We start from the raw sequence: 18509 nt of genomic DNA on the forward strand, positions 1-18509 counted from the left end.
TATAATCGGCTGGTTCTAGGTTCCCTGTTTCAGGATGCTGTATAACCGCTCGCTTCAGCTAACGAAAGATAAGTATTTTGCAATGATCAGCTGCCGGAGATCAGGGTGTTGAGTTGTGTCAGAGTTGAGTGCGTCGGTATGGTAGGGTATGGTACAACTGTATGGTCTGTTGTAGGTGTGTGATGTTGGTAAGATACGGTATGGTAGAGTAGAATATACTATGTAAAGGTAAACATCAGTATGGTGAAGTATGGTAGGGTATGGTACAACTGTATGGTCTTTTGTAGGTGTGTGATGTTGGTAGTAAGATACGGTATGGTAGAGTAGAATATACTATGTAAAGGTAAACATCAGTATGGTGAAGTATGGTAGGGTATGGTACAACTGTATGGTCTGTTGTAGGTGTGTAATGTTGGTAAGATATAGGAAGGTGTAGTAGAGTATACTACGTAAAGGTAATGTTTAATAAAGTTAAGTCTGGTACGTAAGGTAAGGTATAATGGTACAACTGTATGGTATAAGGATTTGTATGGTGTGGTATTGCATCTCAAGGAATGGTACCGAATGGTAAGATCTGGTAAGGTATGATATGCGTGTCCTGTGGTACAGTACAGGTATGGTACAATTTGGTAAGGTATGGTGTAACATGGTAAGTTAGGTTGTACTAGTGGTAAGACAATGTATGGTAAGGCATGAAATGGTAACTTGGAGTAATAGTTTGGTCTGTAGAGGGAGAAGAGCGTTAGTAAGGTTGGTACCATGGTAATCGACCATAGTAAGGATGGTACCATGGTAATCGACCATAGTAAGGTTGGTACCATGGTAATCGACCATAGTAAGGTTAGTACCATGGTAATCGACCATAGTAAGGACGGTATTGCCGACAAATAGAGAAAGTACGTGTCGAAAGGGTAACAAAGAAAACAGATTCATTGCTGTACATCACAATCTCTACACTAGGGTATATTACTTGCCTTTAGACATCAATTTTAAAAGATATCTTTTCATTTTTCAATATTTATTTCTACCTATTTAAATTTAGAAGATTCACACTTTGGGTGTTAACTCATTATTCAATACACAGAACTTTCCAAACCCATTGTTAATGATCGAAATTTAACGATCTAACCTCAGTTGCACACGAAATGAAAATGAATGCGTGTGTGATTTGCGATGTACAACAACAAACCTTTTACTTATTCTGTAGTCAACGGTGTGAAGAGACCCATCGTCATTAAAGATTACTGCTCGTCGAAGCTAGGGAAAGAAATGTAAAGTGTGCAGTTGTAGTAGACTACAATGAAGAAGTTGTGTAGAGAGTACATGCAGTAGTAATACAGAGAGCGCATCGGAGCAAAATGAAGTAGAAAGTAGTTAAAAGAAGAGGAGCTAGTTGAACTGAGAAGATCTTGCAAGAGAGGGGTAGAATAGAGTGAAAAGGTATACAGAGTAGAGCTAGGAGAGTAATGAAATAAGGGGAAATAGCGGATAGAGACCGACTGGCATAGTTGGGAAGCAAGTGAAGGATAGAGAAGAACAAAGAGGAGTAAAATATGTAATAGAGTAGAGCAGAGTAGGATAGAATAGTGTAGTCAAGCACGTTTAGCCAAAGCAGTGTTAGAAGTTAGTTACGGTCATCTGTACAGTAAGTAAGGGTTTAAAGCAAATAGAGGTAGATAAAGGAAACAATTTAAATTGTGGTAGGATAAGGATACAATACTGAATGTCACGTATGTAACAGTAAACACCAACTCTCCGTTACAACACAAGTTAGGAAAAACCAAACATCTTTTCCACATCTCTCAAAGGCCAGACCATGCAATCCTTATATTTGACTAAAAGTACGTAAAACGGCGCGCGAGTTTTTATTTAAACTAAATTTAAACTTCGAATTTAGCTGTGACACAAACCTTTTGCTTATTCTATACAGGGCTGGTTCTAAGACTCCTGTTTGTCCGTCACGAATCTGGGCCCTTTGCAACTATTTAGATAACAAATTACGTATTACAAAGGTGCCTAAAGTAAATATTAGATTCCCGCCGAAAGGGAAAACTCGTCCTTCAATCAACTTTTAAAAGAAATTAGACTGTAATGTTTTCGTCCAAAACCCGTTTCGGATGGCGAGAAAGCGCTTATACGAAGTCTCTATTTTCCTCCCCAAAGACAGGCTAAATTTAGGTAGACCTAGTGTTAAATTTGGGAGGTTTCGTACAAACCTTTTACTAATTCTGTATGGGACAACCTCAATCTCTCCGGTCCTAATATGTCGTATGAGGGCTCTTTTTAACTGTCGTAAAAATAACGTTTATGCATGATTATTTATAGATTATCTCATCTCAAAGTTTGGCCATTATTTTGATCGAAATTTGGAGAGTTATTTTGAAAGCCATGCATGTGGAGAGTTTGTTTTCATATCGCTTGACCGTTAAATTAGGTTCATTTATATTTCATATTATTCATTATACAAAACAACCTTCAATTTCAAAGTTACAACCATTAACAACACAACACATCTACATACGAACACCTGCAATTGCCTTCTGAGTTTTTGACGAGACTTTAAAGCATTCCCATGCAAAAATTTGTATTTGAGAAAACGTGAATTTACTCATGTAACTTAACGTGTTTACTTTCACAATTTATATTTTATTTTTCGTTTAATTATATCGATGCTTCCAGCGTAACGAATTTCACGCACCAAATGGTTTTCAAGTGTTTTCGTCTAGCCAAACGGCCAAAAGTAAACATGAAAAAACGTGTTGTCGTCAGCTTGTTCATCTGACCATGTCGTCAGTTGATAAACAAGATAATGTATATATATATAGCAAGCTAGTAAACAAGTTGTAGCTAAAAATGTTTCCAATTTAGGGTGATTTTAAGCACGACTTCACTTTCAAAAGGTTTTGAAATACAATAAGATAACAGGTTCCTGTTAAACAAGTCATTGTGTAGATTATATTTTCAACCCTGTTGTCGTGTTGAGGGCCAATTACAGTCAAAGAGCTTTCTATGGAAGTCGAATGCCGATATATTTAATAATTTATCGATATTTTGTATTTTAAAATGATAATGTTAATCGCAAAACTAAAAAATAAGATTAACCGTTTGGACTTTCTAAGAAGAATCATAGCTTTTTTTTAAATTAAAAAGAAAGTGTACACGAAATAGTTTACTACGGCCTACAGGTGCGTTTCCACGTTGAAAGGCTTTCAGATTTAAAATCATAATTGTAAACATGTCATCATAATAATATCTCAATACATATATTGTTAACTTTCGACACTATGTACAACAAAGAGATAAAAGGTAAGGCGATTAAAAGTACTAGTTTCGTCCTAATTGAAGGACGAAACTAATCGCCTTACCTTTTATCTTTTATCTTTTTATTGTACATAGTGTCGAAAGTTAACAATATATGTCTTGAGATATTATTATGAGTTTGAGCAAAACTTTCTTGGCTGCAGCAACAGATATATCTAGTCGACAAACATGTTATCTCCTTGCCCAAAAACCAAGCAACTCAAACATCCATCATAACTCATTCCACTTCACCACTCTCACGAAACATCGACACAAAAACACATAATTCTTCAGTTAATATTATCTGAAAATTACCTTTGGTCTTCCCAATCTCTTTACGACTTCGATTTCTGGGTCGGTAAGGACATTTCGGAAATATAAAACTTCAGGAGAAACATGGAGACGTTCTACTCCGATTCCACGAAGATACAGCCATGGTTTGTCTTTGACATACCAACATTTCAGCTGCTGTTGTTGACTTACTGTCTATAAATTCATGTAAATAGTCTCAGAAAAGAATCGAAATGGCTGTACCTGTAGTGAAATGGTTTAACTGATGGAGCTATCTGGTATTAATAGGGTTAGTTTAGTTTAGGTTTCCTCCAGTGTAGTAACACTGGATCAATAAGAGATGATCGTTACTGGACCTCTAGGAAGAACCGTTTAGAACTGATAGAGCTATCCAGAATAAATAAAGTTGGACCTCAAGGGAACTGGACCTCAAGGGAACTGGACCTCAAGGGAAAAATAACTTAAAACAACTATCCTAACAATAGTACTATAACAAAGATCAGTTTCAACTTACAAAATTAAATAAAGCATCAGCATCTGATCGACATAATTTGGAATAACGTTTGAATGCTCTTGATCCTTTCCAATCTTTTTCCTCTGCCGTGTCTTGAATATCCTCATCATCATCATCATTATCAACTTGTAGCAAAGTGTCGTCTGGACGCAACAAACCCTTCTGACCTGTCAACTGACCAGTGGATTTCAGCTCATCTGCGTAATACTTGAGGTTCTTCTGCGCACGCTGAAAACTTGGATCTGAAGAAATTATGACAAACATTGAAATTGCATTCCCACTAAAACTCTAAGAGCTTGATTTCTTCAATAAATATCTGGTTAGGCTGAGCTGTGTCAAACAAAACTTTAAGTTGCAATTCAAAATATGTTGGCAAGTGTGTTTACAAGAGACAAAGGCATTATATAGCTACAAGAGGGCAATGAAGAAGGTTCAGCCAAATCATTTCAGAAATCAATTCTGAAAACATTAAAATTTGGTAGAAAGTTAGGGGGGTTACAGGACCGTGTAACTAAATGTTTGCTTTCTTAACCAGAAGTTAGTGCCTAGTAAGAACAGGGGGGGGGGTAGTGATGCACTCCCATCCCCCAAGCCTTAGGATGCTTTTTAAAATATTTGAAGTTTCCTTACCATACATCAATATTGTTAAAGTCAGATTATACGCTTTCCGTAGATTACCAAGCTAAAAAGGAAAGGCAAAGTGTCATGAATTTGTAAAATGCTGCCTATGGGTTAGTTGGACAGCTTCAGAAGCTTTTGGCTCTATTTGTTGGCACAAATATCTGGCATTAGAGAAAGCTAATAGTGCTCATGGAAGTTCCTATACCACAGTATAAGTGAATTTCAGGATACAAAAACTTCTTGGAATATACACTAACCTTATATTCAACATATGACAAATAATCCAATATCTCAGCAATGTCATCCTCGTCATTCCTTTTTCCTTCCTTCCAAAGTATGGCTGCCGCGGCCAACCATTTCTGGGCTTCTTTGTACTTCTCTGCTTCATATGCAACCTTGCCAATCTCAAACGCATCATTTGCAATCATAGGATAACCTCTCGTTGCAGATGGAACCAAATCCTTTGCAAGATCCAATGCCTTGACTTTATATATGTCTTGCACACGAAATATAGCATCGATTGCACCTTCGAAATCAGATATGTCTGGAAACCAGCCTCGATGTTTGTCCAAAATCTCCAACAAACCTACAATGCGTTAAAACAACTTGTGAATGTCAACTTATAGCAGTTGAAATCAGCATTTTTTGCTGGAGAGAAAACTCTCCAGATGGTATTTGGAAGAAAACAATGCTTTTCAACAGTATTTTGACTATTTTCCAATTGAGAACTAGAATGGACTGCTATTACTTTAACCGTTTTTTATAGTAAAGGCCTAGATCTGGCCCGGACCAGGTCTAGAACAAGTCTTGGCAATATATGCCAAGTTCAAACTGTCTTGCTTGCTGATGTTATCCAATAGCCAACATAATTGACAAAATACTTGGAAGATCCCAAACATGTCAAAAATGGGAAATACCAGTATGGATTCTATACAGATTATAGTATTAAGTTCATCAGGATTAGGTAAAGCCTGTTCACATGACAAAAATCATGCTTCTGGTCAGGTCTGGCCTGGTGCTGGCCACCTTCTTTATTGCCCTGGATTTTTTCACTTAGACCAGTTCCTAGGCCAGATAAACAACATTCACACCTAGGCCAACATTGACACCTAGACCAAAGCACTAGTGTAAACATGGCTCTAGACAGAATACTACACTTTAGCAAGGTATTCTCTGTGCATAGTCTGCAGGCAAATGCTTTCAACTGACATTTAATGTACATTGCAATTCTGGTTGTGAAAGTGCAGATTGAGTATTTCCTTTTTACTCTCAGGTCAAAGAATGCTGGACTAAGTAGCTGCCAACATCGTCAGACCACCTGCCTGAATGAATGGATTAACAATACTATTTCCCCATTGTTGGCTGCTATTATTATTAAACTATTAACAAGTAAAGAGCTCACTTGTAAATCTGGTGCTGGTAACGTTTAAACTATTATTAATGCCAAAAAAACACGCGATCAAATTCGAGACAACTTTTATGATGCAAATTCTCAACATCACTTGTCAACTATCAAGGACAGCATGATGACATAAGAACTGAGTCTGGTAGAACACAGTAAAATATGACACCTCCTGATCGAAACGACGTGCAGTAGTACTTCAGGTCAGAATTTCAAGCAAAATAAGTTGAGAATCTATTCATCCTAGCACGTAAAACGAGAGATTGACAAACTATTACACATCGAGGTTATTGCATACCATCTGTTGAAGGGTTTTTGGCCATGTATTCGATAGCCGACCAATCTTTCACAAACCGCTTGATCAACAAGTAGGCATTTGAAGGATGTCCCAAATAGTTTTCCACTCTTCCTTCGGGTATAACGTCGTGTATTTGAACTAGTTTTTCCGTAAACTGTTTAATTTTATCCAGCCTGGCTTGTTCTTGATACAAGTAGTCCTTTAAACCAACGATCATCTCTTTTTCACGGTAAACCAAGTTCTCCATTTCGATCAATGCCGTGAATACATCCCCGCTTCGCACGCGAATTGTGCAAGCCAGGAAGAAACACAGCGTAGTCCAAGTAAAAAGCCAGTCCATTTTATCGTAAAATGGCAACCGATCGGCAGATAGTTGCCGGTTTTGTTGTGAAATGCTCAACAAAGCGGTGTCTATATCACAGGCTTTTAACAGAAGTGAATAATATAGTACCCGTTTGTTTTGCACGACACCTTGGGAGAATTTACATGTTCATCGCTCGATAATGAACTCGGCGGTATCTGATTGGTCGAAAATGTCGCAAATAAACTTTGCGCTTTTGCGCAAAATATTCAAACAAGATAACGCGTGAAAAACAAATAACTAACACTTCGTTGTCGAAAATTGTTGCCGAAGTCCACATATTTGAAATTTAGAGCTGAAGGTTTGAGGTAGAAAAGGAACGGCTATTAGGAATCAAATTTCGTGCTATTGTAGTAGTACTAATTGCATTGTCAGCGGGCTATTTTTAAAAAGCAATAGCTGGCTTTCATCAAAGCCACAGTACCGAACCTGCTCATTGCTCACGCACGGGTTAATCGAAAATTAAAACAGTTTAGTATCTCAAGTCCTCTCGATACGGTAATTAGACGATTGTTATGAGACCATTATATATTTTATATTTTCATTATGGGCCGTTCAATTTAAACTTGTGGAATTCTTGTCTGGATTAAGGCCGATCTACACAATGCGATTAGTCGTATACGATTTTTATCCTGACGTCACTCTTTGTGTTCATCAATTTATAACGAAGTTTTAAATGTGACATCTTTACACGCATTTATTCGATTACATACGCCAGTATACGAATGGTATACGACTAATCACAGGGCGCGATTTTTATATAGACTTTTACGCCACCGAGAAAAATCGTATTTAAACACACGTAAAAATACGTTGTATATTTTTACGTGGAAAAAGCATCATTTTCGCAAGCCAATCAATTGATATTTATTCGGGCTCTGACTCTCTGTCGACCGTAGATTGGTATAAGTATCAAACGGCTGATCGCAATTGACCACAGGAGTGTTGCCGGATAAAAATGTTATCGATTTTATAAACTTTTTTCATTCAGGCAAGAATAAATAAATAATTAAACCACCACAGCTGGAAAGAGCAAACTAAAAGTTAGCAAATTGCAATGTTTGATTCCGAACTACGGTAAGTTCTCAGGTTCTCAAACGGACAAATTTAGCCGTACAGTGCTCTGGTTCTTGTCCGGTTCAGGTGTTTAAACGGTAAAGATGGATGCAAATTTGACCAGTTCTACGTGTTCAAACGAAAAAACCGGGCAAATTCGAGCACGGTCCCAAATTCGTCCCGTCCCGTGTGAACGTAGCCTCAATCTTCTACAAATCTTCTACAATTAGTCTCAGTCCCAGTCGCTCGCTGGACTTTGCGCAGTACGCAGAAAACCTGGGAACGAGGATGCTCGCGTTGCATGATGGAAGGCTAACCCGCAAACAGGCATACTATTCTTCTGTGTACCCAATCGCCGGAGACTATGAAGGACAAACCCGCTTCCGTTTCAAGATCTTTCCCTTCCACTCTTTCAAATGAAAATGGCACACTCACAAATGTGTTGACATCTGTGTAAACTGATTGCAAACTGATTTATATTGCCCAGAATAATCGAAAACTCGATGAAAGCTCAGCGTTGTAACAAACTTACGAATCCTTGACTTTATTCATCTCCCTGATATATGCATCTTCGTTCTGAGAAAAGAAAAAACACAAAGAGTTGATTTTCTCCCCATGCAGCGCCGCTCTCCCGCTTCTTTTCCCTACGAAAATTAAAAAATATGCCTCATTATACATGCCCGGTTTATAAAACACCTGTTCTGGCTGAGCAAATTGAAGAGGTCGAAAACTTTTGAACAAAGCATTGCTTTCTGTCCGGCACGAATAACTTTCTCAAGCCTTCGTTTCAGAGTGCTCACATCAGCACGTAAATAGGGCTCTTGTCCCGTGTGAATTTTGTTCCAGAAATCGACAACATTTCGTCGTCTTTTTTGTTTAAGAATATCCCCCTCGGTCGGTGGAATAAAAGGGTTCTGTTTTAGTATACATGGCGGGATTTCTTGAGATCCTTGTTGTGAAAGTTGCTCTCACTCTCACCTAGAGACTGTCAAGCGATATAGCGCTGATAGCTATCTATGGAAAACATCGCTCCGAAAAGCATTTTGTTTTAATCTGGTGCAAAACATCCGTCGTCAAACTCCCCCAAGCCGTATAGCTGTTGGGAACTCCTACGAATAATATTCCTACGAATAGAATCGGTCTTTAATTCCCTCTTACCAAAATATTACATTGTTTCATAATTAAAGTTGTCCTACGATTTTGAAGTTGAAGCCGCTCATATATAAAAGCTTCCGTTACTAGGAAAGGCTCTGTTCTAAAGCCACTAGACTTTTGGGTGAAGTCTATATACGGCAAACTCGCTTCATAATTCATATCAACCTAAAATATAGCCGAAAATATCTATTACTTCTCCGCGATCAACAGCAGTATTAATGCATGCTTCTGTAATTCTTTCGTAAAACACAGCTGTATACTAGCGAAAATAAAAGATCCCTTTCCCTTTCAATAAAATAAAAAATACAAAGGCACACATCGCTTTAAAAAACGTACGGCTTAATAATTTAAGCCGGCCCGGGACGCGTACAGATTTGCGACAACGAATAAAAAGGTTTCTTCGGCGTCTCGAGACTTAACATCAAATTCTCGCTCTTTCCTAATAATTTGTAATAGCATTATGATTTTCGAGCTGTAATGAGTACACGATGCTTTGTTTCTTTGAACGCGAGCAGGTGGCTACTGGCAGCATGTATGTAAATAAGATATGTACTGTTTTGTATTGTGGCCTATTTCGCTTAGATGCGCCGGTCTAGAGGGCGCGTTATGATGAATATATTGACATCATGCGTGTGTGCATCGCCAGAAATGAACAGGTGTTACAACAACGCACATTATAAGGACGAAATCAAAAGAGGCCTGTGTCGTTATTAAAATCTGCAGCCCCGTCAAAAGCGAAGAGGATATATTCGCGGCTTGAAGGCATTCAGAACGGAAAAAGAAAGATCTGAAAAAGGAAGGAACGTGAGCGATATTTTCACGCGCTGTTTAGGATAGAGCCGAAAGGTTTTCAGGAGATGACAAGCTCGACGTCTGAAACAGATGTTATACCGTTGCTATACTCGGAAAGATCAGGCAAAAGATCGTCACAGAGTCGCTCTGAAGATTCAAAAGTTCGTTCAAAAACAAAGTGTTTCGATAGAAGTGGTTCGAACTCGTTAAAACGTCCCAGGGGAAGCGACAACACCGCTTCTGAAAGAACTAAGAGCGTTGGCAAAGATGCGAAGCGTGGCAAAGCAAGCCATAGTTCAAGTGCGGCTGAGAAAAGGTCTTATGAAAGACGGCATTCGACCGAAGACGAACCCGATGAAGTCGCCTTGAGCTATCTGAACGCAACAGGCTCGAAGTCGAACGGGCAATCATCGAATACGGGAAAGAAGGCGATAAGTGTCGCGAGTAAGTTTGGAGAGAGCCATTTAGGAGATGACGGCGAGCAACTCGAAGAGGTGGAACAGACAAGTGCGCAAATAAAACACTGCGGAAAACGTGGAATTCGTAAAAAAATGTCCGGCGATTCGACGAAAAAAGTAAAATCCTCACCGGCGACGAAAAAGGATAGCTCTTGGAAACAAAATAGTCGATCGAGGCGTTTGGTAGCGAACGCAAGGGAACGCTCAAGGATTCATATTTTGAGCGACGCGTTTGAAAACTTACGGCGAGCTGTGCCGAGTTATTCTCACGATCAAAAACTCTCGAAGCTAGCGATACTGAAGCTGGCAACGTACTACATCTCCGCGCTTTCTAACCTGGCCGAGAGTGATACATCAGCAAGATCTCTCAAGCAGTTTGCGGATTGTGTGTCGCACTGCACGAACGCTTTGCAAACAGAGGGACGCTCTCGTAGGAAGAATTTCTAGGGAAAATATGTTGACTATATGAAACACTAGCCTGACAGCCTGACGCATCAGTGCACCTTGGTTCGAGGCGGTAAAGTTTCGCTGTATATTACCAAGGGCTGCATGCATATAGGCTTGTTTTTCGACCAATTTGAATCTACTTCTTGTTGCCAATTGTACATTTAAAATTATTTTATTAAACGGCACGTAATATTGTGCAAAGCAATACGGACATTATCAGCATGTAAATATATTAGTGAGAAAAATCTTGTGAGAAATGAGCAGAAATACAGACCTATATCCAACTATATTCAGTATGATTTAACTTCTTTAAGCCTGATCCACACTTGTCCAAAGAATCTGGGATTCCTTTTGCCTGAGGTCACTTGTGCATAAAATGCTTTGTCTGTCGGAAAGTATAATATAATGGATCCCCGATTCTTAGGAGCTAGTGTGGTTATCATATATCACCGACGGTCGGCGATGCCTATATTGTCGGTGATCACTGATGAATATATAAAGTGCTTTGTTATTTTGAATAAATTTTATACAATAGGTCGCCGACTGTCTGCGATGCATATGAGAACAGGGCTTTAAAACGCAAAATTCTAAAATCCTAATATATGTTACCCGGAATATTTTTTCAACTATAATGCAAGATTATGCTTACTGGACTTCTAGGAAGAACAGTTTATGACAAATAGTTGGTTTAGTTTAGGTTTGGTTTTTTAAAACCGGATCAATAGAGAATTATCCTTGGTGGACCTTCAGGGAAAACACATGCAGTTTGGAAATGACATGCACAGATATCCTGTATAAATAATATAAACTAAATTTAGTTTGGGTTTCCTCCTGTAGTAACACTGGATCAATAAAAGATTATCCTTACTGGACCTCTAGGAAGAACAGTTTAGAACTAATAGAGCTATCCGGTATAATAAAGTTAGTTTAGTTTAGGTTTCCTCCTGTAGTAACACTGGATCAATAAGAGATGATCCTTACTGGACCTCTAGGAAGAACAGTTTAGAACTGATAGAGTTATCGAGTATAAATAAAGTTAGTTTAGTTTAGGTTTCCTCCAGTAGTAACACTGGATCGATAAGAGTCGATCCCTACTGGAGTAATAGGTGGACCAGTCATGCATGGAACTCTTATCAGGAAATGAGTATTACGGAGCCAGCACTGACCTTTATCATCTCCTGTGGTGTGCTAAGGTATTATTTTCGGTTGCAAAGCTATAACGGGTGGCAGAAAAAAGCATAAATGCATGATATTAATGTTGACGCTCTCCAAAAAAACATGGCCAACGATGTTTTTAGCTTGTCAACTCTTCATTTTCAACTTTCCCGGAAAATTATTATTCCATATGCCGCATGAGAGTGCATCTTTGGAAAAAGAATCGGCCTTTCCTTGACTGAACGCTTTTCAGTCTTAAGTCAAGCAACAATATAGTTAAAGAATATATAGTCTTTAGCTTTGCATGAAACTCAATATTTATTAAAAACGGCAATACCATATAGATCAATTTATAAATCATATTATTTCTCGTTACGAATGGCAACGGTGGGGAAAAATCATGTTCGTAATATGCAAACTAAAATAACAGCAGCTAGTGCTCAATTTATCAACGTCAGCTATTTATCGAACTTAACTATCATTTGAAATCTCAAACAAGCGTGAATGACGCAAGCATCTGGTCTGCTTTGAAAAACGCATCATTCCTTAAAAATATAGCTACAAATATACATTGAATTCATCCATATATATTTAGCCCTACGACATTTAATATCTAGTCTTCCCTATGGGATACACTAAGCGGGAAAAGTAATGAACTTCTTTTAAAATTAATTAATGCAGTATATGTAATTTTTCACAATCGCAAAAGGAAAGCACAGCTGTTCGCCGCTGTTTTGAAAAGCGACAGCCGGTGACGCGAGCCGAAACGTTTGAAAATTTGACAATATCTCGAACAAACTAACCTATGTTGGCGAAATTAAAAGTTAACCGCGCCAGAGATTATCGGTTCAGGTCAACGAGGATATAGAAATGACTGATATAGGATATTTCATCATAAGACTTGCCTCTTTGCTCTCGTTCGAGCTGAATCAGATATGACAATTAAGGATGAAATTGTGTAAATACACGCGGAAAGACGAAAAAATAATCGCTCTTTTAAAAAGTCAAAACATATTCCGAACTTTTATGATAAAATATCGAAGCGTAACCGTTCAAAACCGAAGCCTGCCAATGTCAAATTAATGTTCATATTTCATAATTCAAAGACAAGGAATATATGCCTTGGAGTACATACTTCGCCCGCATATTATTAAATTTTCATTTTGATAAATTACAGGGTAAACGTTACTCAAAACAACGAAGCCCTTTTACACCGTAGTGTGACATTTGAACTCGGTAAAGTGGGCGCTTTTGGGTCATTTTTTACATCTGCAACATAAGCAATCACGTTTCGCAAAGGCATTTTAAAACTGCTTTGTTGAAAGTTAGTTCAGAGCTTCGCAAAAGGTTAGAAAAACAAAATTTTAATTATACGATTCGCTGTTATGAGATATTTTAACACCTGTACGATCCCATATCGTGTTTGGCGGTAATTATAGCACTTGTATCGGGAAATAAGATAGCCGTTAATGTTGCTTAAATAATTCATGGCTGTGTGACGTATGTATTATAAACTGCGCAGTCAGTGTGTACATGCGATCCTTTCAATCAGCGGGTTTCGTGATCTCATTGTGGCCTAACAAGGGTAGGGTTGGTCGTATGTATTGTGGATTTAGGGATGGGAAGATTTGGAATGGAAAACATCGCTTAGAAGGTGAGGGTATGTAGCAAGAGATGAAAGAAAGCTGATATCAGAAGATGTGAGGTGGTTGGAGACATTGCAGAGAAGATGAGGGAAACAAGGTTGAGATGATATGGACAAGTAATAAGAAGAGATGAAGAAGAGTTTGTCAGAGATATTATGAAATGAAAAGATCAGAAGATGTGAGGTGGTGGTTGACATTGCAGAGAAGACGAGGGAAGCAAGGTTGAGATGATATCGACAAGTAATAAGAAGAGATGAAGGAGAGCTGGTCAGAGTCAGAGATATCATGAAATGAAGAGATCAGAAGAAGATGTGAGGTGGTAGACATTGCAGAGAAGACGAGGGAAGCAAGGTTGAGATGATATGGACACGTAATAAGAAGAGATGAAGGAGAGCTGGTCAGAGATATGAAATAAAGAGATCAGAAGAAGATGTGAGGTGGTAGATATTGCAGAGGAAATGAGGGAAGCAAGGTTGAGATGATATGGACAAGTAATAAGAAGAGATGAAGAAGAGTTTGTCAGAGATATTATGAAATGAAAAGATCAGAAGATGTGAGGTGGTTGACATTGCAGAGAAGATGAGGGAAACAAGGTTGAGATGATATCGACAAGTAATAAGAAGAGATGAAGGAGAGCTGGTCAGAGATATTATGAAATGAAGAGATCAGAATTAAGAAGATGTGAGGTGGTAGATATTGCAGAGAAGATGAGGGAAGCAAAATTGAGATGGGAAGGACAAATCTTTCACAAACCACAAACTTTATAGGGAAATAAATACCACAAGTTTCGCACTAATCCTATGCACAGGAAATATAATTTTATTCAAAGACACTCATTGTTATATTTAGCGTCTTCATAACGTCCTACACGTGTTTTACGACTTCCTTGCAACAATGTTAATGCGTTAAAGCTGGCAACGCGCCTATACTAAAATATTTACCTCACCAGAGCAGATTGTTATAATTAATATATATATTTATCGTCGGTTAAAGCGCGTCTTTGAAGAACCTGTCGGCCAGTGGCCCTTGTTTACAATGTTTGTTTTTGTCATAAAAGACCTCGAGGGTTCTGATTTATAGTTTCTGTTCTTTTGAAGCGAAATTTTATGGCCGCAATTAATTACTCGAAAGTCAAGTATCATGTTTCGAACACGTGCCGCTCGTCAAGTAGGGACTTCCTAGAATGGTAATGAACACGCTTTCCGGAATAACTCAGCTATTTTTTCGAAAATCCTCTTATGAAATACTTTCGGACTTCGAGAATTGTATTTTCATATACAAGAAAGTCTGTCGGCGGCTCGTGGACCTATGTTCGTCATTCGTCAATTCAGAAGAGTGGCAAGACGATGTTACTAAAGCATAGTTCAGTCGTGTAGATAAAACTCCTTGGGATTAAATGTCGGAATATATTACGTATTTTTTAAAGCAGTTGCTTTTTTCCCCATTAAGTTTTATCCAGAAAAAATAATGTGTGCAAGCAAACATTATTATATATAAGCATTATCAACCGGTGGCCTTTTGACTCCATTTAAGTCAAACTGGAAGCAATCTTCTCACATGTGACTGAGGTGAAATTATAATCAGACAACTGCATATTACAGGAATCAAACCTCAGTCACAGAGATGAAAGACACATGTACTAACCACTGTGTTTGGTAAAGTCAAACTAGAAGCACTCTTCTCACATGTGACTGAGGTGAAATTATAATCAGACAACTGCATATTACAGGAATCAAACCTCAGTCACAGAGATGAAAGACACATGTACTAACCACTGTGTTTGGTAAAGTCAAACTAGAAGCACTCTTCTCACATGTGACTGAGGTGAAATTATAATCACACAACTGCATATTACAGGAATCAAACCTCAGTCACAGAGATGAAAGACACATGTACTAACCACTGTGTTTGGTAGAGTCAAACTAGAAGCACTCTTCTCACATGTGACTGAGGTGAAATTATAATCACACAACTGCATATTACAGAAATCAAATCAAACATAATGAAGTCAAAAATTTTCCTCAAAGCGCTAGCATTTAATGAACTAGCCTACATTTCTTAAATATTTCCTGCCACAATGACCCCATGCTTTATTTACTAACCTAAGACGTGATTTTTTTCCCTTGAACTGAAATAACCTCGTGTCGGCATCTGACGCGTGTTCAGCCTCAGGTGATTGTAACTAAAACAAAGAATATTGCACTACTACAGAATGTAACATGTAACGAGAATAACAATCAATCGGGGATTAAGAGCAGTTAAATCTATTAATGAAATACTATAGATTTAAACTATAATTATATTCTACAATTATCGAAAAGACTGGCCGTTTCTGTGTACGTTATAAAGACGACAATTAATGCATATATAGATATATAAACAACCTTTATCAAAGAGATACGTTCCAATATTACCAGGGAGCAGCGTCGCAGCGTCTTCAAACAACTTAGCATCAAATGTTGTACAACAACTGGCTAAAATAGACAAAAAAATTCTCGACATTTCGAGCTGAGGGCCTTCGTCAGGAGAGTTAGTATGAAAAATGACTACAAACTCTCTTGATGAAGGCCCTCAGATCGAAACGTCGAGAAGTGTTTTGTCTATTTTAGCCAGTTGTTATACTACTTTATCAAAGAGAGCCTGGAGAACCTAGGTATACACTAGTTAATTTTTGTAAATCATGCAAATTCAATTCAAGATTTATGCGTATGGTTCATCAAAAATTGCCGGACTTAAATCACTAAATCTCAGAGGCTGCAGCTTCCACCCCCCCCCCGCCTCTTGAACCTTTCAACGGCGTGGTACACTTGACGCGGTAAATGTATTCAGGAGGGAGCTTTATCAATGACTAGAAATACGACTAAGATTCGTCATTTTCGCGCGTTGTTTGCTCACGCCATCAGCCAAAACTCGTAATCGCCAATCATTACGTACGAGTTTGTTGATTAACTTCGTCGTTCAGAAGTGAAGGTGAAAAAAGCCTAGTTTGCGAGGTAGATGGCGTACGCAAAAGCACCGAGTTTGGGGCGGGAAGCACCGAGTTTGGGGCGGAAAGCACCGAGTTTGGGGCGGGAAGTCCCTAGTTTGGACGAATCTTTTATTCGTAGTCACTGCTAAAGCACTCTTTTGATGGCCTGGTCACTGGTTGCATCAGTGAAGAATGTCCTAAGGGAGCTAATTATAGTAAAAATCAAACTATATTTACCTTTTCCTTCCATATTATCACTGGATCAAACAATTATAATTTCTTTCAGACATCTATAGGAAGAAAAGTTTAGATTAGAACAAGAGTAATCCAGTATAAATAAAGTTAGTTTAGTTTAGGTTTGGATCAATAAGAGATGATCCTTACTGGACCTCTAGGAAGAACAGTTTAGAACTGATAGAGCTATCCAGTATAAATAAAGTTAGTTTAGTTTAGGTTTCCTCCTGTAGTAACACTGGATCAATAAGAGATTATCCTTACTGGATCTCTAGGAAGAACAATTTAGAACTGATAGAGTTATCCAGTATAAATAAAGTTAGTTTATAGTTTAGGTTTCCTCCTGTAGTAACACTGAAGCTACATACTAGTATATAGGAAAAACAATTTGGAAATGATAGCGCTTTTCAGTTATTTCAGGTTAGGTTTCGTCTTGTAGTAATTATGCATCATCAACATTGCATCAATATGTGATGAGCTTTGATATAGCAATCTAACATAAATACGTTAGCGTTTATTTAAGATTTTTTCACGGCACTTAAACTTGTAAAACAAACAAAACAATGGAAAAGAAAATAAACTACATAATTGCTAATTTGGCAGTGTCAACAAACAATTTGACACTCGCTAAGTTCTCGAAAAGTAATATGGTCTAATTTGTTTAGTTTCAGGCAGGCCCGATTTGTGCATGAAGGCGCACTAATGCGTCAAAAGATTTTATCTCACATTTATTAAGCGTTGCAGACGGACAGACTGGCGACGGGTCAGCAATCAGCATCACCGTGCGCATACATTGCAGAAAGTGGCTTGGGTTTCATCCAACCGTGATCAGGGACGTTTCTCCAATAGGAATAGCCCTAAAGGCAGGGAGCACGCATCTTTTTGCAGTTCGAACAGACCAAAGTCCCTTTTATCCATAGATAATTATACCACTTTCCCACCCCCCTGTCGACGCTAGAGTTTATCTTCACTTGACCTCTAGGAAGGAACGTTTAAAACGGTAATATTATCCTTTATAAATAACTTTACTATATTTTTGGTTTCTTCCTGTATAGTAACACTGCATGAATCAATAAGAGATGATCCTTACTGGACCTCTAGGAAGAACAGTTTAGAACTGATAGTTATCCAGTATAAATAAAGTTAGTTTAGTTTAGGTTTCCTCCTGTAGTACTGGACCTCTAGGAAGAACAGAGATACTGATAGGACCTCACTGGACCTCTAGGAAGAACAGTTTAGAATTGATAGAGCTAAAGTTATAAATAAAGTTAGTTTAGTGTAGGTTTCCTCCTGTAGTAACACTAGATCAATAAGAGATGATCCTTACTGGACCTCTAGGAAGAACAGTTTAGAATTGATAGAGCTATCCAGTATAAATAAAGTTAGTTTAGTTTAGGTTTCCTCCAGTAGTAACACTGGATCAATAAGAGATGATCCTTACTGGACCTCTAGGAAGAACAGTTTAGAACTCATAGAGCTATCCAGTATAAATAAAGTTAGTTTAGTTTAGGTTTCCTCCTATAGTAACACTGGTTAAATAAGGTCCTCTCCTGTAACTGATTTTTTTTCATATCTGTCCATTGACTGAGTAACATGAAACGTGTAGTGTTATATCGGCAGTGTATTAAAATTGAATCACCTAAATTTACACAGGAGGCATAACTTCCTAAATTTTTGCTCATGGTAATTAGTTTTAGAAAAAACACCAAACACGTCAGCCGGATGTTTACGATTGTTATATGCAAGAATATTTTCATAACTTCCTGCCCAAGACTAATACTCTTCATTACGGCGAACTACGCATTTCAAAA

General features: G+C 38.1%; 1 protein-coding gene across 1 annotated transcript; it reads right to left on the minus strand.

Moving 5' to 3' along the window:
- Positions 1-1116: 1116 nt before the first annotated feature.
- On the minus strand, positions 1117-6673 carry LOC114525071 (prolyl 4-hydroxylase subunit alpha-1-like). Its single transcript, XM_028546278.1, has 6 exons — positions 6427-6673; positions 4984-5312; positions 4736-4787; positions 4106-4347; positions 3616-3786; positions 1117-1257 (listed from the first exon to the last, which is right to left on the minus strand). The coding sequence occupies exons 1-6, from the start codon at positions 6671-6673 to the stop codon at positions 1117-1119; spliced, it is 1182 nt and encodes a 393-aa protein (XP_028402079.1).
- Positions 6674-18509: the final 11836 nt, after the last annotated feature.

The sequence above is a fragment of the Dendronephthya gigantea genome, unplaced genomic scaffold, assembly GCF_004324835.1.
Source record: "Dendronephthya gigantea isolate DGI-Jeju-01 unplaced genomic scaffold, DenGig_1.0 000033F, whole genome shotgun sequence".
Taxonomy (NCBI): Eukaryota; Metazoa; Cnidaria; class Anthozoa; order Malacalcyonacea; family Nephtheidae; genus Dendronephthya; species Dendronephthya gigantea.

What these genes read in the sequence shown, in the direction of transcription:
- LOC114525071 (XM_028546278.1), bottom strand. Translation starts at nt 6,673, where the DNA reads ATGGAGAACTTGGTTTACCGTGAAAAAGAGATGATCGTTGGTTTAAAG. An exon ending in TTTAACAATATTGATGTATG is followed by an intron (nt 4,348 to 4,735) that starts GTAAGGAAACTT and finishes TAATTTCTTCAG; the next exon opens with ATCCAAGTTTTCAGCGTGCG. An exon ending in AGAGATTGGGAAGACCAAAG is followed by an intron (nt 1,258 to 3,615) that starts GTAATTTTCAGA and finishes TTCTTTCCCTAG; the next exon opens with CTTCGACGAGCAGTAATCTT.